At 40.7% G+C, this 19,043-nt stretch overlaps 2 protein-coding genes across 3 annotated transcripts; one reads left to right on the top strand and one right to left on the bottom strand.

The window, feature by feature from the left end:
* Nucleotides 1–9,448: 9,448 nt before the first annotated feature.
* On the top strand, nucleotides 9,449–12,633 carry LOC103340349 (protein STRICTOSIDINE SYNTHASE-LIKE 5-like). The gene is made up of 4 exons (XM_016796353.2): nucleotides 9,449–9,991; nucleotides 11,450–11,757; nucleotides 11,849–11,981; nucleotides 12,098–12,633. Exons 1-4 carry the CDS (start codon nucleotides 9,506–9,508, stop codon nucleotides 12,377–12,379), a joined length of 1,209 nt encoding a protein of 402 aa, XP_016651839.2. The 5' UTR covers nucleotides 9,449–9,505; the 3' UTR covers nucleotides 12,380–12,633.
* A 2,502-nt stretch (nucleotides 12,634–15,135) lies between these two features.
* Nucleotides 15,136–18,182, bottom strand: LOC103340347 (isovalerate--CoA ligase CCL2). 2 transcript variants are annotated; one of them, XM_008243749.2, is made up of 3 exons: nucleotides 17,757–18,182; nucleotides 16,033–17,508; nucleotides 15,136–15,372 (listed from the first exon to the last, which is right to left on the bottom strand). In XM_008243749.2, exons 1-2 carry the CDS (start codon nucleotides 18,093–18,095, stop codon nucleotides 16,054–16,056), a joined length of 1,794 nt encoding a protein of 597 aa, XP_008241971.2. In that variant the 5' UTR covers nucleotides 18,096–18,182; the 3' UTR covers nucleotides 15,136–15,372; nucleotides 16,033–16,053. The 2 variants fall into 2 exon arrangements, with proteins under 2 accessions (XP_008241971.2, XP_008241970.2); XM_008243748.2 differs by having other exon boundaries at nucleotides 15,136–15,377; nucleotides 17,757–18,181.
* Between the last annotated feature and the right edge of the window lie 861 nt (nucleotides 18,183–19,043).

Below are 19,043 nucleotides of genomic sequence, written 5' to 3'. Positions count from 1 at the left end.
GAAGTAGCCATATCTCCTAATTAACCAGCACATTTTTCTCCCACCTTGATGTGCTCCACAGATTCCTTCATGGGTTTCCCCCATAACTTTCATGTATTCTTTCTTTCCGAGGCACCTTAAAAGCACCTCATCCTTGCTCTTTCGGACCAAATCTTCATTCCACATAAGGTAGTTTAAAGCCATGATTCTGACTCTCTTCTCAGAGGGCAAAGTTGGATATCGTAGATAGGTCATGATAGGATTTCTCCAACCATCTTCAGAATTGTGGCAGAATTGACATCTATCTCCATCCCTCTGGCCAGAACAGATGGTAGGCTTTTCTTTCCTACCCTGATGATTCTTTGTACACAGTCTTGGGGCATTTGTACACCTGTTGCCACCTGAGGCCAATTCATTGGCCGCAAAATTTTCTTCCCTTGGGATATGTTCCCAAGTGGCTTCTCTGAATTCTGTCAGAAGATTCCTAGCTGCCACCAAGTAGACAGCCAAAGAAGGGCTTAGGCACTTGTATTCTCCAGCAATTTGTTTCAAAACTAGCATGGAATCTCCCAGAATTTCCACAGATTGGATTCCTAGTTCTACCAGTATTTCCAAGCCAATGATTAAGGCCTCATATTCTGCCCTGTTGTTGGTGCATTGGAAATCCAATTGGAAAGAATAGCAGTGTCTGATTCCAAGTGGTTCTTCCAAGACAATTCCCCCCTGAAGTTATATCAGTTTTTGATCCATCAAAGTATAACTTCCAAGGTGCAAGATGAACTGAGTAGATAGGATTGTTGAGGCAGGTGTGAGCTCTGGTCAATAGATCTGCATTTGCTATGTCTAGAGAGTCCATATTTTCAATCTCCTCTCCGGGATGATCTGCTAGGAAGTGCCACAGCTTGTCCTTTGACTTTACGAGGAACATATCTGAAGGCAAATTCTGTCAAGGCCAAGGTCCATTTTCCAATTCTGCCTCTTAGCATTGGTCTTGTTAGCATGTATTTGATCAGATCTGTTTTGGCAATGATATAGATGGTGTATGGCAGCATGTAATGTCTGAGCTTTACAGCAGTGAAGTACAAGGCTAGGCAAAGTCTTTCAATTGCAGAATATTTTCTTTCCACTACATCAGAGTTACCTTAGGTAATAAACCGCCTGTTCCTTTCCTTCCTTGTTATCCTGAACCAATAAACTTCCAATGGATACTTCTGATGCAGATATATAGAGCTTGAGTGGTCTGCCTCTCCTTGGTGGGGACAGAACTGGTGGATTTGAGAGGTAATGCTTGATTTCCTCAAAAGCTTGTTGGTGCTGTTCTTCTCCACTTAAAGGTTTGTTCCTGTTTTAATCTTAACAAAGAAGAGAAAGGCTGGATTTTTCCTGCAGAATTGGATGTAAATCTCCTCAAAAAATTAATTTTTCCTAAGAGACTTTGCAATTCCTTCTTGTTCCTAGGTGGCAAGGCTTCCATGATGGATCTTGCTTTGTTTTTGTCGATCTCTATGCCTCTTTGGTGGACCAAGAATCCTAGGAAATTTCCCGCTTGAACTCCAAAAACGCACTTCTTTGGGTTCATTTTCAGTTTATGTTGCCTCATTCTTAGGAATGCTCTTCTTAGATCTGTCATGTGGTTTCCCTCCTCTGGTGATTTAATCACAACATCATCAATATAAACTTCCAGGGAATGTCCAATCATATCGTGGAAAACAGAATTCATTGCCCTTTGATAGGTAGCCCCTGCATTTCTCAAGCCAAAAGGCATTACAGTGTATTCAAAAGCACCTATATGCCCTGGACACATGAAGGCTGTCTTGTGGATATCTTCTTCTGCCATCATGATCTGATTGTAACCTGCGTTGCCATCCATAAAAGATAGCATCTGGTTGTGGCAGCTCCATCTACTAGCATGTCTGCCATTGGCATAGGGTACTCATCCTTGGGAGAGGCTTCATTTAGGTTTACGTAATCCACGCAGATTACTGCCCGATTTTCCTTTTTAGAAGGTACAATGTTAGCTAGCCAATCAAGCATAGATGGCGGACTGATGAATCCTGCCTTGAGCACCTTTCTATTTCTTCTTTGACTTTCAGTTCTGTGTCCATGGACATCCTCATTCAGCTGCTTGGTGGTAGGTATCCCTCTTTGATTGGCAGCTTGTGTTCTACCAATTCCCTGTCTAATCCTGGCATCTCATGATAATGCCAGGCAAAACAATCTTTGAACTCTTGCAGAAGTGCAACGAGTTCCTTCTTAAGTGGCTCTTTCAATAGTGCGCTGATAAAGGTAGGCCTTGGATCCTCCCATGTTCCTAAGTTTATTTCCTGCAAAGGATCTTCTACCTCTGGCAGAGAGTCATCCAGTGCGGCTGGTGCAAAATCTAGCACTTCCTCCTGTAGTTCTTCTTCCTCCTGGTTTTCCGTGCTTTCATGAGTGAATTCTGCCATATTGATGGCTGAATTCTGCTCAAAAAACTTCTTTTCCTCCCAGTATATCAACAATCTTTTTGTAATGGACCGGATTGTTGCAGCTCGATCATTTTCCTGTTGATTGGGACTAGACATTAGTGCTATGGAAATTTAGAACAAAAGGTCTGTTCCAATCATCCAAGGAATTGGTTAGACCTTCTTCAATGAGCCTCTGGGCCGTGACACCATGGGGGCGGCCGTTCTGGTTGACTCCAAAGAAGGTGAAAGGACCAAGGTCATCATGATAATACCTTGCCTCACAACACATGGCAGAAGGTAGAAATGGCCGTGGATCGGCCTCTATTATCTCCATGTAGCCTTCTTCATTCCATAAAGCTAACTGTTGATGAAGAGTGGAAGGAACACATAGACTCTGGTGAATCCAGTCTCTGCCAAGTAATGCATTGTAAGTGGTAGAGGTAGTTTCTACCACAAAGAATGCAACCTTCAGCTTCTTGCTTCCTACTACAACATCCACATCTAGGATCCCAAGGGTTTTGGTGATGCCTCCTGCGAAATTGGTGACGGTCAGGCGGGTTGGAATTAAGTCCCTTTTGTTCTGCCCATTTTACTCAGCATTCTGTGAGGCAGAAGGTTGATGGCTGCACCTCCATCTACCATAGTTTTGGGAATAGGAACACCTCCAAAGTTTGCTGTTATAAACAAGGGTCTGAGGTGGTTTGCCATTTCTTTGGTTGGTTTGGAGAAGCAAAGCTGATCTGTAGCCAACTTGTGGGTTGTTCATACATCACAGGGTATGCGCTTCTCGGCCCTCTTCTACGCCAACCTGCACTCAAAACTTTCTTGGGAAAATACGTCTCCATCAGTGCTCTCTGTCCTTCTCTTGCCCAGAACTTTTCGGCGGAATGAACACCATATTGATGCCTAGGTCGCACTTAACAAGTCCTCCAATGCACCAAGGCCTCGGTTCCGCATCCAATTCTCCGTCATAATCCATCTTTCTCCCTCATACTCCTCCGTCCATTCTCCTAGTTCTTGTTCCGAGGAGCGCATTGTCATCTGCAGGATGGTTCATAATCCAGCTGCTCCTCTTCATACTCCTCAACCCAGTCTACTTGCCCTTCTTACGGAATATGATCGGTTTTCCTCAGTCGGGAGTTTTAAGTAGATTTTACAGGCGGAGGCGAACGGATAGAAGGTTTCTTGAGGATTCTGCTCTTTCCAACTTCGTGGTTGAGAGCTGCTTGTTCATGTCAGGGAAATATTTCAGCTCTTTCCCTTTTTGGGCGAATTGGCCTCTGGAAGCACTGTGCGTTTTCTCGTTATTGAGGAATGTGCGATCGTCTCGAACCCTCCTCCTTTGGGTTACAGTCGGCTCCATTGTTGGCTGCCACTTTTCCCGAATACCACACGCCTTCAATGATGGCTGCCAAAAGTTTATCACTACAGGCAACCTTATTGATTTTTCTTCCTTGGGCTGCCTAGTCAATCTTCTTTGGATTGGACAGGCCTAGGGTAGTTTCTCTGTCTGGCCTTATCACAGGCGTGGTTCCAATCCGGTCAAAAACACTTGGAGTGGGCAGATCCTGTTTTCGGGTTACCTCGGCTCGACCAGCCTCACACTTGCACTGCTGCAGAGCACTATTCGGTGAAATGGTTGCTTTTGGTCTTTCCATAGTCTCTTTTGAAACTATTCGCTTCTACTGAGTCGACCTCTGTGCATCCCCTCTTTCGCGGCCAATTTAGGTTGACCATATTAATTTGTGGCGGGGGAAAAGGATCTGTGGTGACAGATGGAGGCTTTTCGCTAGCTTCAACCTTCCTTGTTATTCCTTCCTGTATAACATCTCTGAAAACAACACAACTATTGGTAGAATGATTCCAAGAATTGTGCCATCTGCAATACTGTCTGCCCTTGAGTTCTTTTGGTTTGGGCATTCTGTGAGGCATCTCTATTGCTTTCTGTAGCAACATTTCATCAAACAAAGCATCTACTTTGGTCAGATTGAAAGAATACACTTTGTTCTGCATGGGTTTGTTTGGAACGAACCCTCCTGTGAATGGTGGCGGCTTTTGATCCCTTTGAGGCTTTGTAAGGGTCTTACAACTGATGGGATGCTTTAATTTTGCCATTTCCGCAACAGCAACCTCTCTCTCCTCGATTCCTCGGCATCTTCTTCTGACTCCACTTCAATCATATGTATTGAGGAAGAAGGGGATTTGTAATACGTGCCTTTGGAAGAGTTTCTCCTCTGCTGTTCCTCTTTGAGCAATTCCTCGTACTTGGCTTGCTTTATGCGATTCTGCAGATCTCCAAACAACATCCCATCAAATCTTTTCCTCAAAGAAATTTTGAGGGCAGCCTGAGCCATTTGGATGAAGTGTCTTTCTTCGATGGGGATGCGGCACTTCATTTTGAGCTTCCTGAACCTGTTTATAAAATCTTGGGCAGGTTCATCTTCACTCTGCTTGAGAGCGGCAAGGTCACTGATGGTGACTTCTGGCTGAATCCTGTAATAGTAGTCATGGAAGACGCTCTCCATTTGCTCCCAAGTCTGAATAGAATTTGCTGGCAGGTTAGTGTACCAAGTGAAAGCTTGTCCAGAGAGAGAGTTCCCAAAAAGTCTTAGCTTTAACAGTGGGTTATTCTCTATGGCTATGCATTGGGTGGAAAATCTGCCTACATGCTCAACTGATGAAGCATGAGGATCCTCTCCATTGAATAAAGTGAAGTTTGGTACTTTAAAACCTGGGGACAAGGGTATTTGATCGATGTAAGGTGGATATGGCTTCCTATAGGTGGGCCTTTCCCCCCTCGGCTTCGGCTCCATCATCTCCCTGATCATCCTCTGCAATGCCCCACGTCATTTAGAGCATTGACGGGAGAAGGTTTTGTCCTGATACGGTGAGCAAATCCACATGGGCCGAGCAAATCGTGGTTCTGCTGAGCAAATCGTGGTTCACTGAGCAAATCGTGGTTACGCCTAATATGGTCTAAGCGAACTTCTTCCCCTGTGCTCCTCCGCTCTTCCAGTCCTTAGTGGTTCCTCCGGTTTGCCCCCTGCTTTTTACATGCGTTATTGGCATAAGGATAATTTCCCTTCGCCTCTCCTTCCTCTTGCGGTGGAGGAATGGATTAGGGTCCATCATACGGGCCTGTAAGGTAATATTGTCTGCTGTTCGGTGCCATAGGGAGATCTTGTGGGGCGCTTGCTGCGGAACAAGCCGTGGTTCGGCTGATTCTGGGGACTTGTCTGGCGCGCAGGAACTTCGGCGGGTGGGGCCACACGTTCTTGGGCAGAACAACCACTTCCTGTGTCCGGCTGGATTTCTCCTGCTCAGTATCCGGCTACACGTGCACCGAGAGGATTCTCTTGACATGGCCATGCCAATCTGGTGGGGACCATAGGAAGGTCTAGTTCTGGACCACCTCATTAGGATTGGGAATTCTGGCCATGGCGACCTCCGATCCTTCTTGAATTGCTGTTGACCTGCCATTGCATCATGGCTGTCATATTATCTAGGATCTCTTGGCTCCTTTGTGTTGTGACCTCTTGTCGTAACACAGAGTCATGTATCAGTTCATCCTTAGCCGGTCCTGGACCTCCCGCTTCTGTGATGCCATGTGAATCAGGGCATCACTTTCCTCTGATTCCAATCCTTCCCTGAGGGCCACTTGGTTTATTTCCATGTCGTGGTGTGGGTTCTGGCTAGAGCTTCCGTATTCATGGAGAAGTCCCACTGGGCGTGCCAAATTGTTTGCCCGTTTGGCGTTCACTCCTGTGATGGAAGGGCAAAGTTCCTCACTGCCTTGAGAACCATAAACTGGTCGACAAGTCAGCTTTCTTTGGTGTGCGAGCGTGCCACGCTAGCAATAAAAATTCTAGCAGACTTAGTTTGGAGTAGATAACTTGCGCCCCAAGTTACTGATTTCTGCAAACAAACGATTGTGAATTTGGGTGAGGAATATCTCCCAAGTAAGTTCTTTTCTTGCCTCAGACGGGTGAGGACTTTAACAATTTATCTCAGTATAAACAGGCTGTTCGGCCAAAATGGTTGATGGAATTTAAACTGCTTTTAGCGAATGATGGAATTTAAATCGCTTTTTAGCGAATCGCCTTTTACAAAACTATAACAATAAATACTCATGCTAGAGAGATGAAGATACAATTGGAACTCCATTTACTGCTGGATGGGAGGCTCTTGTCAGGGATAATTTGGAACTGTCCGGATGAAAATGTCCGGGCTGGATATCCGGCCGAAATTGTCCGGCCGTTTGGAAATGTCCGGCTATCGAATTTGAAATGTCCGGCCGGGAATGTTGACAACTCGATTGCTAAGTGTCAACTTTAAATCGATACAAAGGTTGATTCTGGCGAGCTTCAATGTACTTTAGGCTTTGTGAAGCTTCGAGGTGGGCGAAGCGGCTTCTTGGCGAAGTGGTGTTCTCGAGGACTTCAGTGGGCTAGAAAGCTGCACTGTGAAATTTGAATGACTTATTTTCTAAGTCTGAACCTTGGGAATTCTAATCTAAAGCTGGTTTTCACTTGGAATTCAAGTGAGCTTCTGGTTGAGTTGTTTGTTTGTGTCTTGGCTCAATGAGCTTTGGTTGCTTCAGTGTTTTGAAGTCATTTTGAGTTTTTGTTTTTGATTGATTTTTTGGTTTTTTGAGTTTTCTCTACCCTGTTCACTCCTTCTTGTATTTATAGAAAAACTGCTTTCTTCTCTGGAGTAGGGTGATTGTGTTTTTTTATTGGGCGGCAAAGATATTTTCCCCCCTTTTCCTCTTCTTCTTCAATTCTGCAGATAGGCTCTCGGATAGGTGATCACTTCTGCTTTTCAGCTGCCCCTACAGGACTCCTGCTTTCGCTTATCCCTCTCTCGAGATTGTAACCTGCTTATCTATCTTGGGAGATTTACCTTCTCTGTAAAGACAGGAAAAATCTCTGTATATACATATATAAGGGGGACTTAATCTTCAGTTCTTCTTGATGTCACGAACCCTTCATCACTTCTTCTATGGCAGTTGTTATTGCGACTTTTTCATTTCAGAGGCTGCCTTTGCGACTTTTCATCCTGCGACTTCGTCATTGCTGACTTTTATCCCGAGGCTGCCATGTGGGATTGTTCCCTCTTAGTGGACTCCCTCTTCCTATTATGTTGGGCTGTGAGGCCCAACTCAGCTTTGTTTGTTCGATGGGCCTTGTTTGGATGTGTCAATTTTGGCCCAAACAGGTTACAGGTAAGGTAAGTTGAATTTGAAAGGTGTAAGCCAAATTGACTATTTTTATTTTTATTTTTTAGATTATGAATAAAGAAACTTGTGACATCTTTGGAAACTGGAAGGAAAAACTAATAATGTAATCAGTGTAAAACTTGAACATTATTTTGAGATAATGTATCTGCTTAAGAAAGACTGACCTTATATAAGGTAGGGTATGGATGCAATCATGCAAGTTGTGCATAATAAAATGAAATTTATGGTAGGGCCTGCTGAATGTGTAAAATTTGGAATTACAGACGGTGTAGATGTAGCTGTGGATGGTACGATTTATTTCACAGATGCTTCATACAAGTACAACTTAAAACACTTTGTTTGGGACATTTTGGAGGGTTGGCCTTATGGAAGATTCATGAGCTATGACTCAGCAACCAAACAGACCATAGTGCTGGTTCGCGATCTCTACTTTGCTAATGGACTGGTGGTTTCGCCAGATCAAAGCCACATAATCTTCTGTGAAACCCCATGTACGTTGTTAGTTTACAATGTTCTGTTGTTTGAACTCGTAATCTAGATTGATAGCATGATAATGTAACATGTTAGATTGTTTTTTTGTTTGTGTATGTTATAGGAGACGATGTAGAAAGTATTACGTACGAGGGGAGACCTACCAATCCAACATTAAACGGTCATGTCCGAATCAGTGAACCCTGCAGACTCATATTTTTATTAATTGATAATACATGAAAATGCAGTTTCATGTTAAGCCAATTTCGAACTTTATTTTAATATCTTTTATCTGTCGAAGAAAGACAGTAGACACTACTTTTCCCCCCTTACTGGAGGACCCGAATGAAGCCGCTTGGCAAGAAAGATTAAATGCTAGATTTTGCTCGTCCTATTGTCTTAATTTATTTCATTTTTTAATTAATTCATTCCAAGCTTCATTCAATTATCTGTCTCAACAAGCTGAAGCGTATGTGAAGTATATGTTCATGATACGGCAAGGCCTGCTGAATGTAACAAGTGAGGGTGTAAAATTTAGAATTCCATACGGTGTAGATGTAGCGATGGACAATATGGTTTATTTCACAGATGCTACACTCGCACGTGTATAGGCGACGGATGCTTTCATAACTTAAGAGCAATTTCATATCTTTGTGACTAACCAGGACATGAATAATCTAAATCATAAATCAGGCAGATTTGCATATATGGGTTGTTTAGAATTTGGTAACATAAACATGTCTTATTATGTGTTTATTTTTTGGCTCTTGGGCATGGCATTGGCATACACTGCCAATACTGAATTTCATCCTCGAAGTTCTACATTTTCCCATATCCTGTACCTGAAGGACAATAATTGGCTTCTTTACAAAAAAATTTGCACACCAAGTCAGGAAAAAAAACAGGGCCAGAGATACCATGCTAAGCCTGCCAAAATGGAAATAAAATGAAGGTCTATCTTCAGTTGATATGAGGATCGTGGAAAACAAGTGGTCTTTATTTCACCAAAATTCCTAAATTATAAGAAGGAGAAAAGAAAGACAGAAAAAACAGCCGGAGAGAGGAAGAAAGAAGAAGTCAAAAAAAAGAAAGAGGGTGATAACCAGCTGGCGGAGAGAGGAAGAAGAACGTTTTACTATTTTTACTATTTTAACCTATATATTATATTTATTTCTTATAATAATATTACGTATAGCAAAGGCCGCGCCAGCCTTCGTCCTCTTCCTTCTTATTTATTTCTTGAAAGAAACACGTGTTGTTTTGTAAAGAAGCCACGTTAGCTGTTGAAAATTATATACCACTCCTCTCATCTCATATCTTCCATCGATTTTCTGGGACGAGTTGATCACCATTATTAACTCAGTTGACAATGTCCAACTCAACTTCAAGCGACTCGCCTTCCCCAACCCAACCCTCTCATCACACTCATCCCATTCTCACAACCAAAACGTCGTCGTCGTCTTCATTATCATGGCCCTCAGCTTTTCTTATCTTCTCAGTTCTGGGTCCACTGGCAATAGCTCTGCTCATCTACCAACTCGACTCGATAGACCCAGCTCCTCTACCCCTCCATGAATTGACTCAGCGAGTCGCGGCTGCTCCAACGCGTAACGCCCACATGCTCAAAGGGTCGGAGTTTGTGGGTGCCGGGGCTTTGGTGGCGCCCGAAGACGTGGCTTATGACTCAAAGTCGGGGCTGATTTACACAGGTTGTGCTGACGGGTGGGTCAAGCGAGTCACGCTGAACGAGTCGGCTACTGACTCGGTGGTGGAGAACTGGGTTTTCACCGGTGGGAGACCGCTTGGACTCGCTCACGGCCATAAGAACGAGGTCTTTGTGGCTGACACAGAAAAGGTCAACTCGATCCTATATTAGTGCATATTTAATTTGTTCATGTTTATTATTTGGTCAAAGTTCAAGTATATACATGGATTAACTTTGGAAAAGGCGAAAGAAGAGAGAAATTTTTTAAAAGAAATCAAAATGGACAAAATTACCCTTATTTATTTTTGTATTTCCTAATGAATCATTTACATTTGCATATCTTTAGTTTGAAAGTTGAAAGGTTTTTCTGTCTTTTTATTAAAAATTTGGCTTTTTTTAAATGTGAAAGTTTTGTTGTGACTAAAACCTAAATTTACTTACAAAGGAGGGTTGGTTTAGTTGGCAATGTTCATGCACTGTGTATAGTCCCACTCCGAGATGGTCCTACACCTAACGCAAGGTAGGCTGCTGCCTACCCCAAAATTTTCAATAATAAAAAATACCCATATAGAATAGGCCAACCCATGCGAAACATACAAACCAATGCCCACCCAAAAAGTAAGTCATATGTAAGTATAACCTAAAATTTCTTTTCTCTTTAATTATCTTCTCTTTAATTATCTCCTCTTTAATTTCCTACCCCCAAATTTTAAGATTTTGTATATGACAACATTGAATTTAATATATTCTAAATAGGTTAGAAGTTATGTGTTCTAATCTATTCTAGAGTTTACTTAAAGAATGAATTATAATTTGCTCGATCCTAAATATCAGTGCATATTTAATTTGTTCATGTTTTATATTTGGTCAAAGTTCAAGTATTCATGGATTCTTACCCCCCAAAAAACAAAAACAAAACAAAAACGTAACAATGATGGTTGGTTGAGTTGGTAATGTTAATGTGTTGTGTGTAGCCTCGTCAGTGTTCGAGTCCTGCTGCCATGCATTAATATAAATTGGTGCTCGATCTGTAATTTCATACATTAATTCATACTGATAGCAACTAATAGTTGGGTGCCATGCATAAATCCTTTTTATTCGAGGTTGCGGGTATGCCTGGTTGGTGGTGATGAGAATAGTCAATCTCTCCCTGAACTTTTTATGAACGAAAACAAAACCGTACAAAAATTGGTCACCCATGAATTATTAACTAAAATTAATCAATGCTCATGTTGGTTTTAGTTTCATACAACATGCACGTAGGTCCCGCTGCTACAGTGTATGCATGGAGAGCCATTTGTAACCCATCAGTACTGTCACGTTACTTAGACATATAACTTGACATGAATTTGTCTGAGAGTAGGGTCTTATGAACAAAACTCGTTTAGGAACTTGCTTCTCACTGACAAAACTCGTAGGGTCTTATGTAACGCTTGTTATGAATTAACTAGATAGTCCATTTCATGTCACCTAAGTTTTCTACAGTTTCACAATATGCATAAAAGTAGGTCCTGATCTCATGTGCATATTGTAAGAGGGAGATGGCCTCATAATTATATCAATATGTTTTTTTGTTTTCTTTTTGTTATTATTATTTTTTTCAATCAGGGGCTATTGAAGATAAGTGAGGACGGAACAGTAGAACTGTTGACAGATGAGGCCGAGGGTGTAAAATTCAAGCTAACAGACTGCGTAGATGTAGCACAAAATGGCATGCTTTACTTCACAGATGCTTCACACAAATACAGCTTAAAAGACTTCGTCTCGGATATTTTAGGGGGCAGACCCCATGGCAGATTGATGAGCTACAACCCAACAACCAAAGAGACCAAAGTTCTAGTCCACAACCTCTACTTTGCCAACGGAGTAGCAGTCTCTCCAGATCAAAACTTCGTTGTCTTCTGTGAAACTGTCATGTAAGTTCTTAGAACTCAAAAGACTTCTTTTTTTTTTAAATCTGGAAGTATGGACAAAGTTTTTTACTGCCTTAAATGGTTAATATTGCAGGAGAAGGTGTAGAAAATACCATCTACAAGGCAGTAAAAAAGGGAGTGTAGAAAATTTTATTGACCATTTGCCAGGCATGCCTGATAATATCAGATATGATGGGGAAGGCCAGTACTGGATTGCTTTGGCCACGGTGATCTTCATTTTCTCTCTGTTTTCTGAAAAATCACATCAGTTGTTCTGTTTTGAATGGAACAAGGATGGATTTTTTTTCATGGTTTATTGACGTTTTGTATGCCAAATTGGCAGGAGGTTACACCATACTGGGATCTAGCACTTAGATATCCTTTTATTCGAAAGGTTCTGGCAATCGTGAAGCAGTATGCAGCAGGCAGACCGCATATGGAGAAGAATGCTGGTGTGTTTGCTGTGAATTTGAATGGGGAACCTGCTGCTCACTATTCTGATCCTGAGTTATTTCTCATTTCAAGTGGGATCAAGATTGGAAATTACCTCTACTGCGGTTCGATTGTTAATCCCTACATTATCCGCCTTGATGTCCATCAACATCCTGCACAGCCCACTACATGAGCTATGGTGTACTATTTCCTGCTCCTTTGATATAATTTGCAACAAACATGCAATGCTAGTGTAGCTTCATTAGAGAACCTTAAGCATACATAGATTCAATGGTATAGCTTGGTTTATTAAAATTTTCCTCTCTTACAATAGATAAGAGCCAACAAGTTACCTTCCAATTACACTTGTTACAGCTTGTTCAAGAGAGGCTCCCCAAGGCCTTTGCTTTTTCTCTGAGAATAAATTTCTGTATCTTTCCGGTTGCAGTTTTTGATATATCATCGAAAATTACTGTCCGAGGAGCCATATAATGAGGCCAATTATCCCGGCAGAATTCAATTAGGTCTTTAGCATTCAGATGACCAGATCACTCCTTCAATTTCACAAATACACAAGGAGTACCCCCCATGGTTATCTGGGCGTGCAACAACTACAGCCTCAAGAACTGCTGGATGGCTAAACAAAACTGTTTCCACCTCAACTGTACTTATGTTCTCTCCCCCATAGATGATTATATCTTTCAACTGGTCCTTCACTTCGATTGATGTAATTATCTGGATGTTTCACAGCTAGATGCCCGCTCCGCAACCATCCACCTCTTAAAGCTTCCTTTGTTGCTTTCAAGTTTTTAAGATAACCACTCATAACAGTGTTTCCCCTTAACATAATCTCATCCACTGTATTACCATCACCTCTTCCAAACCAAGATGCTGCACCCCTTGTCGAGCTTTAAGCTTTGATCTTTCAATGGAAGGCAGAGAATCCCACTCTGGTTTCCATGAGCAATAAGTCCCTGGCCATAAATTTCTGTTAGACCATACAATTGATTTACTCCAAACCCCAATCCTTCCATCTTGAAAAGGACCTGTGGCGGGGGTGGTGAAAAGGATCCGTGCGGCTATACTATTTCTTTTAAAAAATTGGAAAACACGAGTATCGCCGGTCGGCTATACGATTCCCTTTTAACATATAGCCGTGCGGCTATACTATTTCTTTTTGGAAAATTAAAAAAGAGAATCCCCGTCATTTGTTTTAAAAAGTTGAAAAAACGGAGTATAGCCGCAAGGCTATTTATTTTTTTAAAAACAATAGAAAAAACAGTATAGCCCTTCGGCCATAATATTTCTTTCTTAAAAAAATTTGAGAAAACCGATTATAGCCGCGCGGCTATACTATTTCTTTTTAGAAATTAAAAACGACGTATAGCCGACCGGCGATACTATTTCTTTCAAAAAATTGTAAAAAACCGAGTATAGCCGCCTGGCTTGACGATTTCTGTAACAAAAAAGTTAGGAAAAACAGAGTATAGCCGGTCGGCTATACTATTTATTTTTAAAAATTGAAAAAAATCGCGTGTAACAAGGCGTTGTTACTATTTCTTTTTAAAAAATTTTAAAAACTGAGTATAGCCGCCCGGCGATATGATTTCTTTATAAAAAAAAAAGAAATATTGCCGCTTGGCTATACTATTTCTTTTTAAAAAAATTTAGGAAAAATCAGATTATAGCCGCAGGACTATACTATTTCTTTATTTTATTTTTTTTAAAGTGTATAGCCGCACGGCTATATATTTTCTTCGGGAGAATTTTTTTTGTTGCTTTTTTATTTTATTTAAAAAATATATAACTAGTTTCTTTACTTTTGTTTTTTGGCCAACTTCTTTACTGTAATATATGTAATTAAGTAACATCTTATTCTTTTTTAATTACTTTAATGAGTAATTATGTTTTAATTATCATTTGTTGAGTGAATATTTAAATATTTTACTGATTTATGGAAATATGACAAAAGGCACTTAATAGGATAAGTTATACTCTGTTCTTTATACACATGCAACACACACAAACAAGGCATAAATTTTTCCTCAACCCTAAGCGCACACAGATGAACAAACTAGAACGTAAATACATACCATGTCTGATTGATTCATTATCTCAAGGCTCAGCTTTGCTAAACAAACCTTGGTATAAAGCAATGGCTAAACAACTGATTTCCTGCTAGCAAACTGGTTTTGGGTTTGCCTTACCATGGCTATATGCGTGGACACTTGTGAACCCCAAAGACAATAATGGAATTGGGGCACCTGCAGCCGGCAAAGCTGAGACAAAACACGGTTCCATGAGCTATAAGTACATCAAGTGGTAGATTCGAAGCTACTGAGCTCCCATAATGTATAATGCTTCTACTTATGCTGTGAATTATTGCATCATAGGATTGAGTTGGATTGGTTTTGATGATGTGGAAGCTATCAGAGCTAAGATTGCATATGTCAAGTGCATAAGTCAAGGAGAAGAAGCTACTTGGTACGTACCAATGTGTTTCAAGTCACCAGTGATGACGATTGGGTGCTTTCTCGGGCAGGTTGGCCAAAGAGATTTTTTGATGCTATGTTTTTTGAAATGTCGTGCAACTCAATTTTATAACCCGAAGGAATTTAGTTGTGACAGCAGGCTATCTGCAGAAATCAACTTATTTTCTAATGGAGAGCCAATTCTTCTACTTCTAACTGGTTTAGTAAATGACAGTTCAAGAGGAAGAAAATGATCAAGAAAACAAGCGGCGGTTATTCTTTTCGAATTTACATCAAGAGTTTTGCATTTGCATTTGCATTTTCACTTTTTATACTTTTCCTTCTGGTTTCAGGATGATTATTCTGCTGAACCAAAAGCTTATCAACATCTGAAAGCAGAGTCACCTTCACCTTGTGTTAATTAAGTGGTACATTCTGGTGAACAGTGAGAGTGATACCATTTGTAGATTCCTGTTATGGTTGAGAGTGCAGGCTACAATAACACAATATAAATTGCACTTTCCATTTCAACGGCGAAAAGGAAAATGAACCCAATTATTACCACACCTGGACAGACATAATCATATATTAGCTCCAAAACATGATTGGTTTAATGTCAGCTGTTTTCCCATTTCTATACAAAGAAGATTTCAATTTGAATTTGAAGCCTGCTTCAGCAGATAACTGATGTTCAATAGCCATCTGCCCCCATATCCTGCACTGCACATGATGCCATGTATATATATTAGTAGCAGTAATGTTCGAAAAATGGATAGGTGGTAGGCGGGCGGCAGGCAGAGGCCTAGCGCCTAGAGGAGTAATCGGGGCTTAGGTGGGTGCCTAGGTGTTTCCTTTTTTTTTTTATAATTATTTTGTATTATAAATTTATACCAAAATCATGCAAAATAAAAGGATATATATTATAAATTATAAAGTACTATAATTGGCATCAAACATGGCGAAAACCTAGGAGGCAATGGCTGAAAGGAGGCATAAACATCATTATGTTTCATTAAATCTTCAAGATTCCTACCACAGCTCTTAAAACTATCATCGTTTGCAGTCTTTAACTTTTTTACTCCTTTTTTTTTTTTTTTGCCATTTAACTAGGTTAATTGACATACATTTAAATAATAATTGGTACCATCAACCAGGTTAATCCAATTATCCCTACATTATCCGCCTCGATCTCCATCAACATCATGCACATCCCACTACATGAGCTGTAGTGTGTACTATTTCCTGTTTTTCAATATAATTTGCAAAAAAAATGCAATTGTAGTGTAGCTTCATTAGAGAACCTTAAGCATAGATAGATGCAATGGTATAGCTTGCTATATTTAATTTTTGCCTTGCTACGGAGCCAACAAGTTACCTTCCACTTGTTACAGCTTGTTCAAGAGAGGCTCCCCAAGGCCTTTGCTTTTTCTCTGAGAATAAATTTCTGTATCTTTCCAGTTGCAGTTTTTGGTATATCATCGAAGATTACTGTCCGGGGAGCCATATAATGAGGCAAGTTATCCCTGCAGAATTCAATTAGGTCTTGAGCTTTGAGATGATCATATCCCTCCTTCAATTTCACAAATGCACAAGGAGTCTGCCCCCAATGGTTATCTGGGCGTGCAACAACAGCAGCCTCAAGAACTGCTGGATGGCTAAAAAAAATTGTTTCCACCTCAACTGTACTTATGTTCTCTCCCCCAGATATGATTATATCTTTCAACCGGTCCTTCACTTCGATGTAGTTATCGGGATGTTTCACAGCTAGATCCCCACTTCGAAACCATCCACCTCTAAAAGCTTCCTTTGTTGCTTTCAAGTCTTTAAGATAACCACTCATGACAGTGTTTCCCCTGAACATAATCTCACCCACTGTTTCACCATCAGGTGTTACACTTTCCATAGTGACAGGATCTTTTATGTCAACCTCTTCTAAACCAAGATGCTGCACCCCTTGTCGAGCTTTAAGCTTTGATCTTTCATTGGAAGGCAGAGAATCCCACTCTGGTTTCCATGAGCAATAAGTCCCTGGACCATAAGTTTCTGTTAGACCATACAAGTGATTTACTCCAAACCCCAGTTCTTCCATCTTGAAAAGGATCTGTGGCGGGGGTGGTGAACCGCCCGTCATTATTTCCACCTTGTGAGGAAGTGGCCTCTGGTCACTGACCAGTGAATTAACAATCATGTTCAAGACAGTTGGTGCCCCTCCCATGTGTGTGACATTGTATTGAACTATGTTGTCAAATATGTATTTTGGATTGACTTTTCTGAGGCATATGTTAGTGCCACCCTGAGCAGCGACCCCCCAAGTGAGGCACCACCCATTGCAGTGAAACATAGGCACAGTCCATAGATAAACAGGCATTGAGCCTATTCCATGAAGCAGAACCGTAGACAATGTGTTAAGATAAGCGCCCCGGTGACTATAAACAACCCCTTTCGGCCTGGATGTTGTGCCGGAGGTATAATTTACACTGATAGGATCCCATTCACTCCTTGGCCTTCTTATCTCAAATCCACAATTTCCAGTTTCCAGAAGACTTTCATATTCATAGGTGTTTGAAGTGCATATGGTGGGAGATGTGCTAGACGACCCATCAGAGTCAGCAATTAAAACAAGAATAGGTGGTTTTGTATCTGTTTTTTGGGTGAGAAGATTAAGTGCTCCTTGGGCAATTTCAAGTAACTGGTAGTCTACAAAGACGATTTTCGCCTCGGAATGACTCAGCAGGACAGATATCATAGCTGAATCAAGGCGTGAATTTAGTGTACAAAGAACTGCCCCTGCCATTGGAACTGCAAAATGCAGCTCATACATGGCTGGGACATTGGGAGCCAAGGTTGCAACCTGGTTCAACAATGAAAATGCTCAAACATGAAAACAGGCTTCATCCGCAACTTCTTTGACTAATAATTTAACATAATAGATAAGAAAATTAAATCAAAATTTTAAGTATGATTTTGAGGTATCTGTCAAGAAAACATGATTATTCTGAAATGGGAAAAACTGAAGAAACAAGAAACAATTAAGCAGCGCATAAAGCAGTGAATTAAAGAAGCCAAAAAAAACATGAAGAAAAAAAAAAACCAACTCACCACATCACCGGGGGAAATTCCCAACTGGGTTAAAGCAGAAGCTAGTTTCAGACAGCGTTCATGAGTTTGAGCCCAGGTATATTTCAGACATCCATAGACCAGTGAGGTCCTGTCTGTGTAGGCCTTTGCAGCTCGCTCCAAGAACACTATTGGAGATAAAGGAACATGGTTGGCTGGGCACCGAACAAGGCCCTCCATAGATTTCCATGACTCTGGCTCAAAATTATTCCCAGAGAAGTGAGAGCAGAAACGATAATAATGAGCAACACCAGGACGAAAATGATAAGGACTGATGACAGAAGCCAAGCGAGTGAACGAGTTCTTGACCAAGTGGTTCATGGTCTTGACGGAGATGACAAGGAGACTTCTGAAAATTCTGTGTCTCTATGAATATTGGATAATTGGATTGTCTACGAGTACGTTAGTTGGTCAGAAGAAGTGGTTTGTTAGTACCGATTCCTAGGCAGGTAGCTGACACTGAAAAGATAACTACTAGGGGTAAATTTCATGTTAGTGCCATGCTAATCTTGCCACATATGGTAACAATGTTTATTTTGCTAGACGGGCATGAGGCCAGGCAACATTAGATTTGGTAACAACATTATTTTAGCCGTTAGATGGATGGATTCATTCGTATTCTATTATGATATAGGTTAATTTCGATTGAATGGATCGTGGAAGCATGGTGGATTCACCCTATTCTATTATAGTATAAATTAATTTGATTCATTCATTGGATTGTGTTAAGGTTGATGCACCCTTAATCGATACTTTAGATAAGGATTTATATTTTATATTGTTTGATTGTTTTTTTTTTTTTTTTATAAGAGAACCTTATCATGTAGCAAAAGATGCGTGCTTTGGATTTCAAGTCAAAAGTCTCTAGATAGCTGATAAAGACTGCTTGGCCGGATTTGACTAATGGACACGGGATATGGTTATTTTCAATGGAAAGAAGTTATAAATAACTTGGCAACACAAATGGACTTAATCATATAATATAATATGGGTTCGTTTGGAGAAAAATTTGCATGTAACGGGGATGCTTGGAATATTATTGAGATATATGGGCATACAAAAAATTCATACTTTTTTTTTAGATATAGAAGCCAATCTTATCACTACATTTTCTCAATAAAGAAATAAATAATAACAATTATTGCATTATTGCTATGCTATGAGAGCCAGTTGGACGTTTTAATGTTAGGCCAATTTTCTTTTATTTTATTGGCCCCATGGGTTCAAATATTTATTAGCCCAGCACCTTACCCGCACACTTGATGCAGC

The sequence above is a fragment of the Prunus mume genome, linkage group LG8, assembly GCF_029339155.1.
Source record: "Prunus mume cultivar Tortuosa linkage group LG8, ASM2933915v1, whole genome shotgun sequence".
NCBI lineage: Eukaryota > Viridiplantae > Streptophyta > Magnoliopsida > Rosales > Rosaceae > Prunus > Prunus mume.
This window is presented reverse-complemented; position numbering and strand designations above follow the sequence as displayed.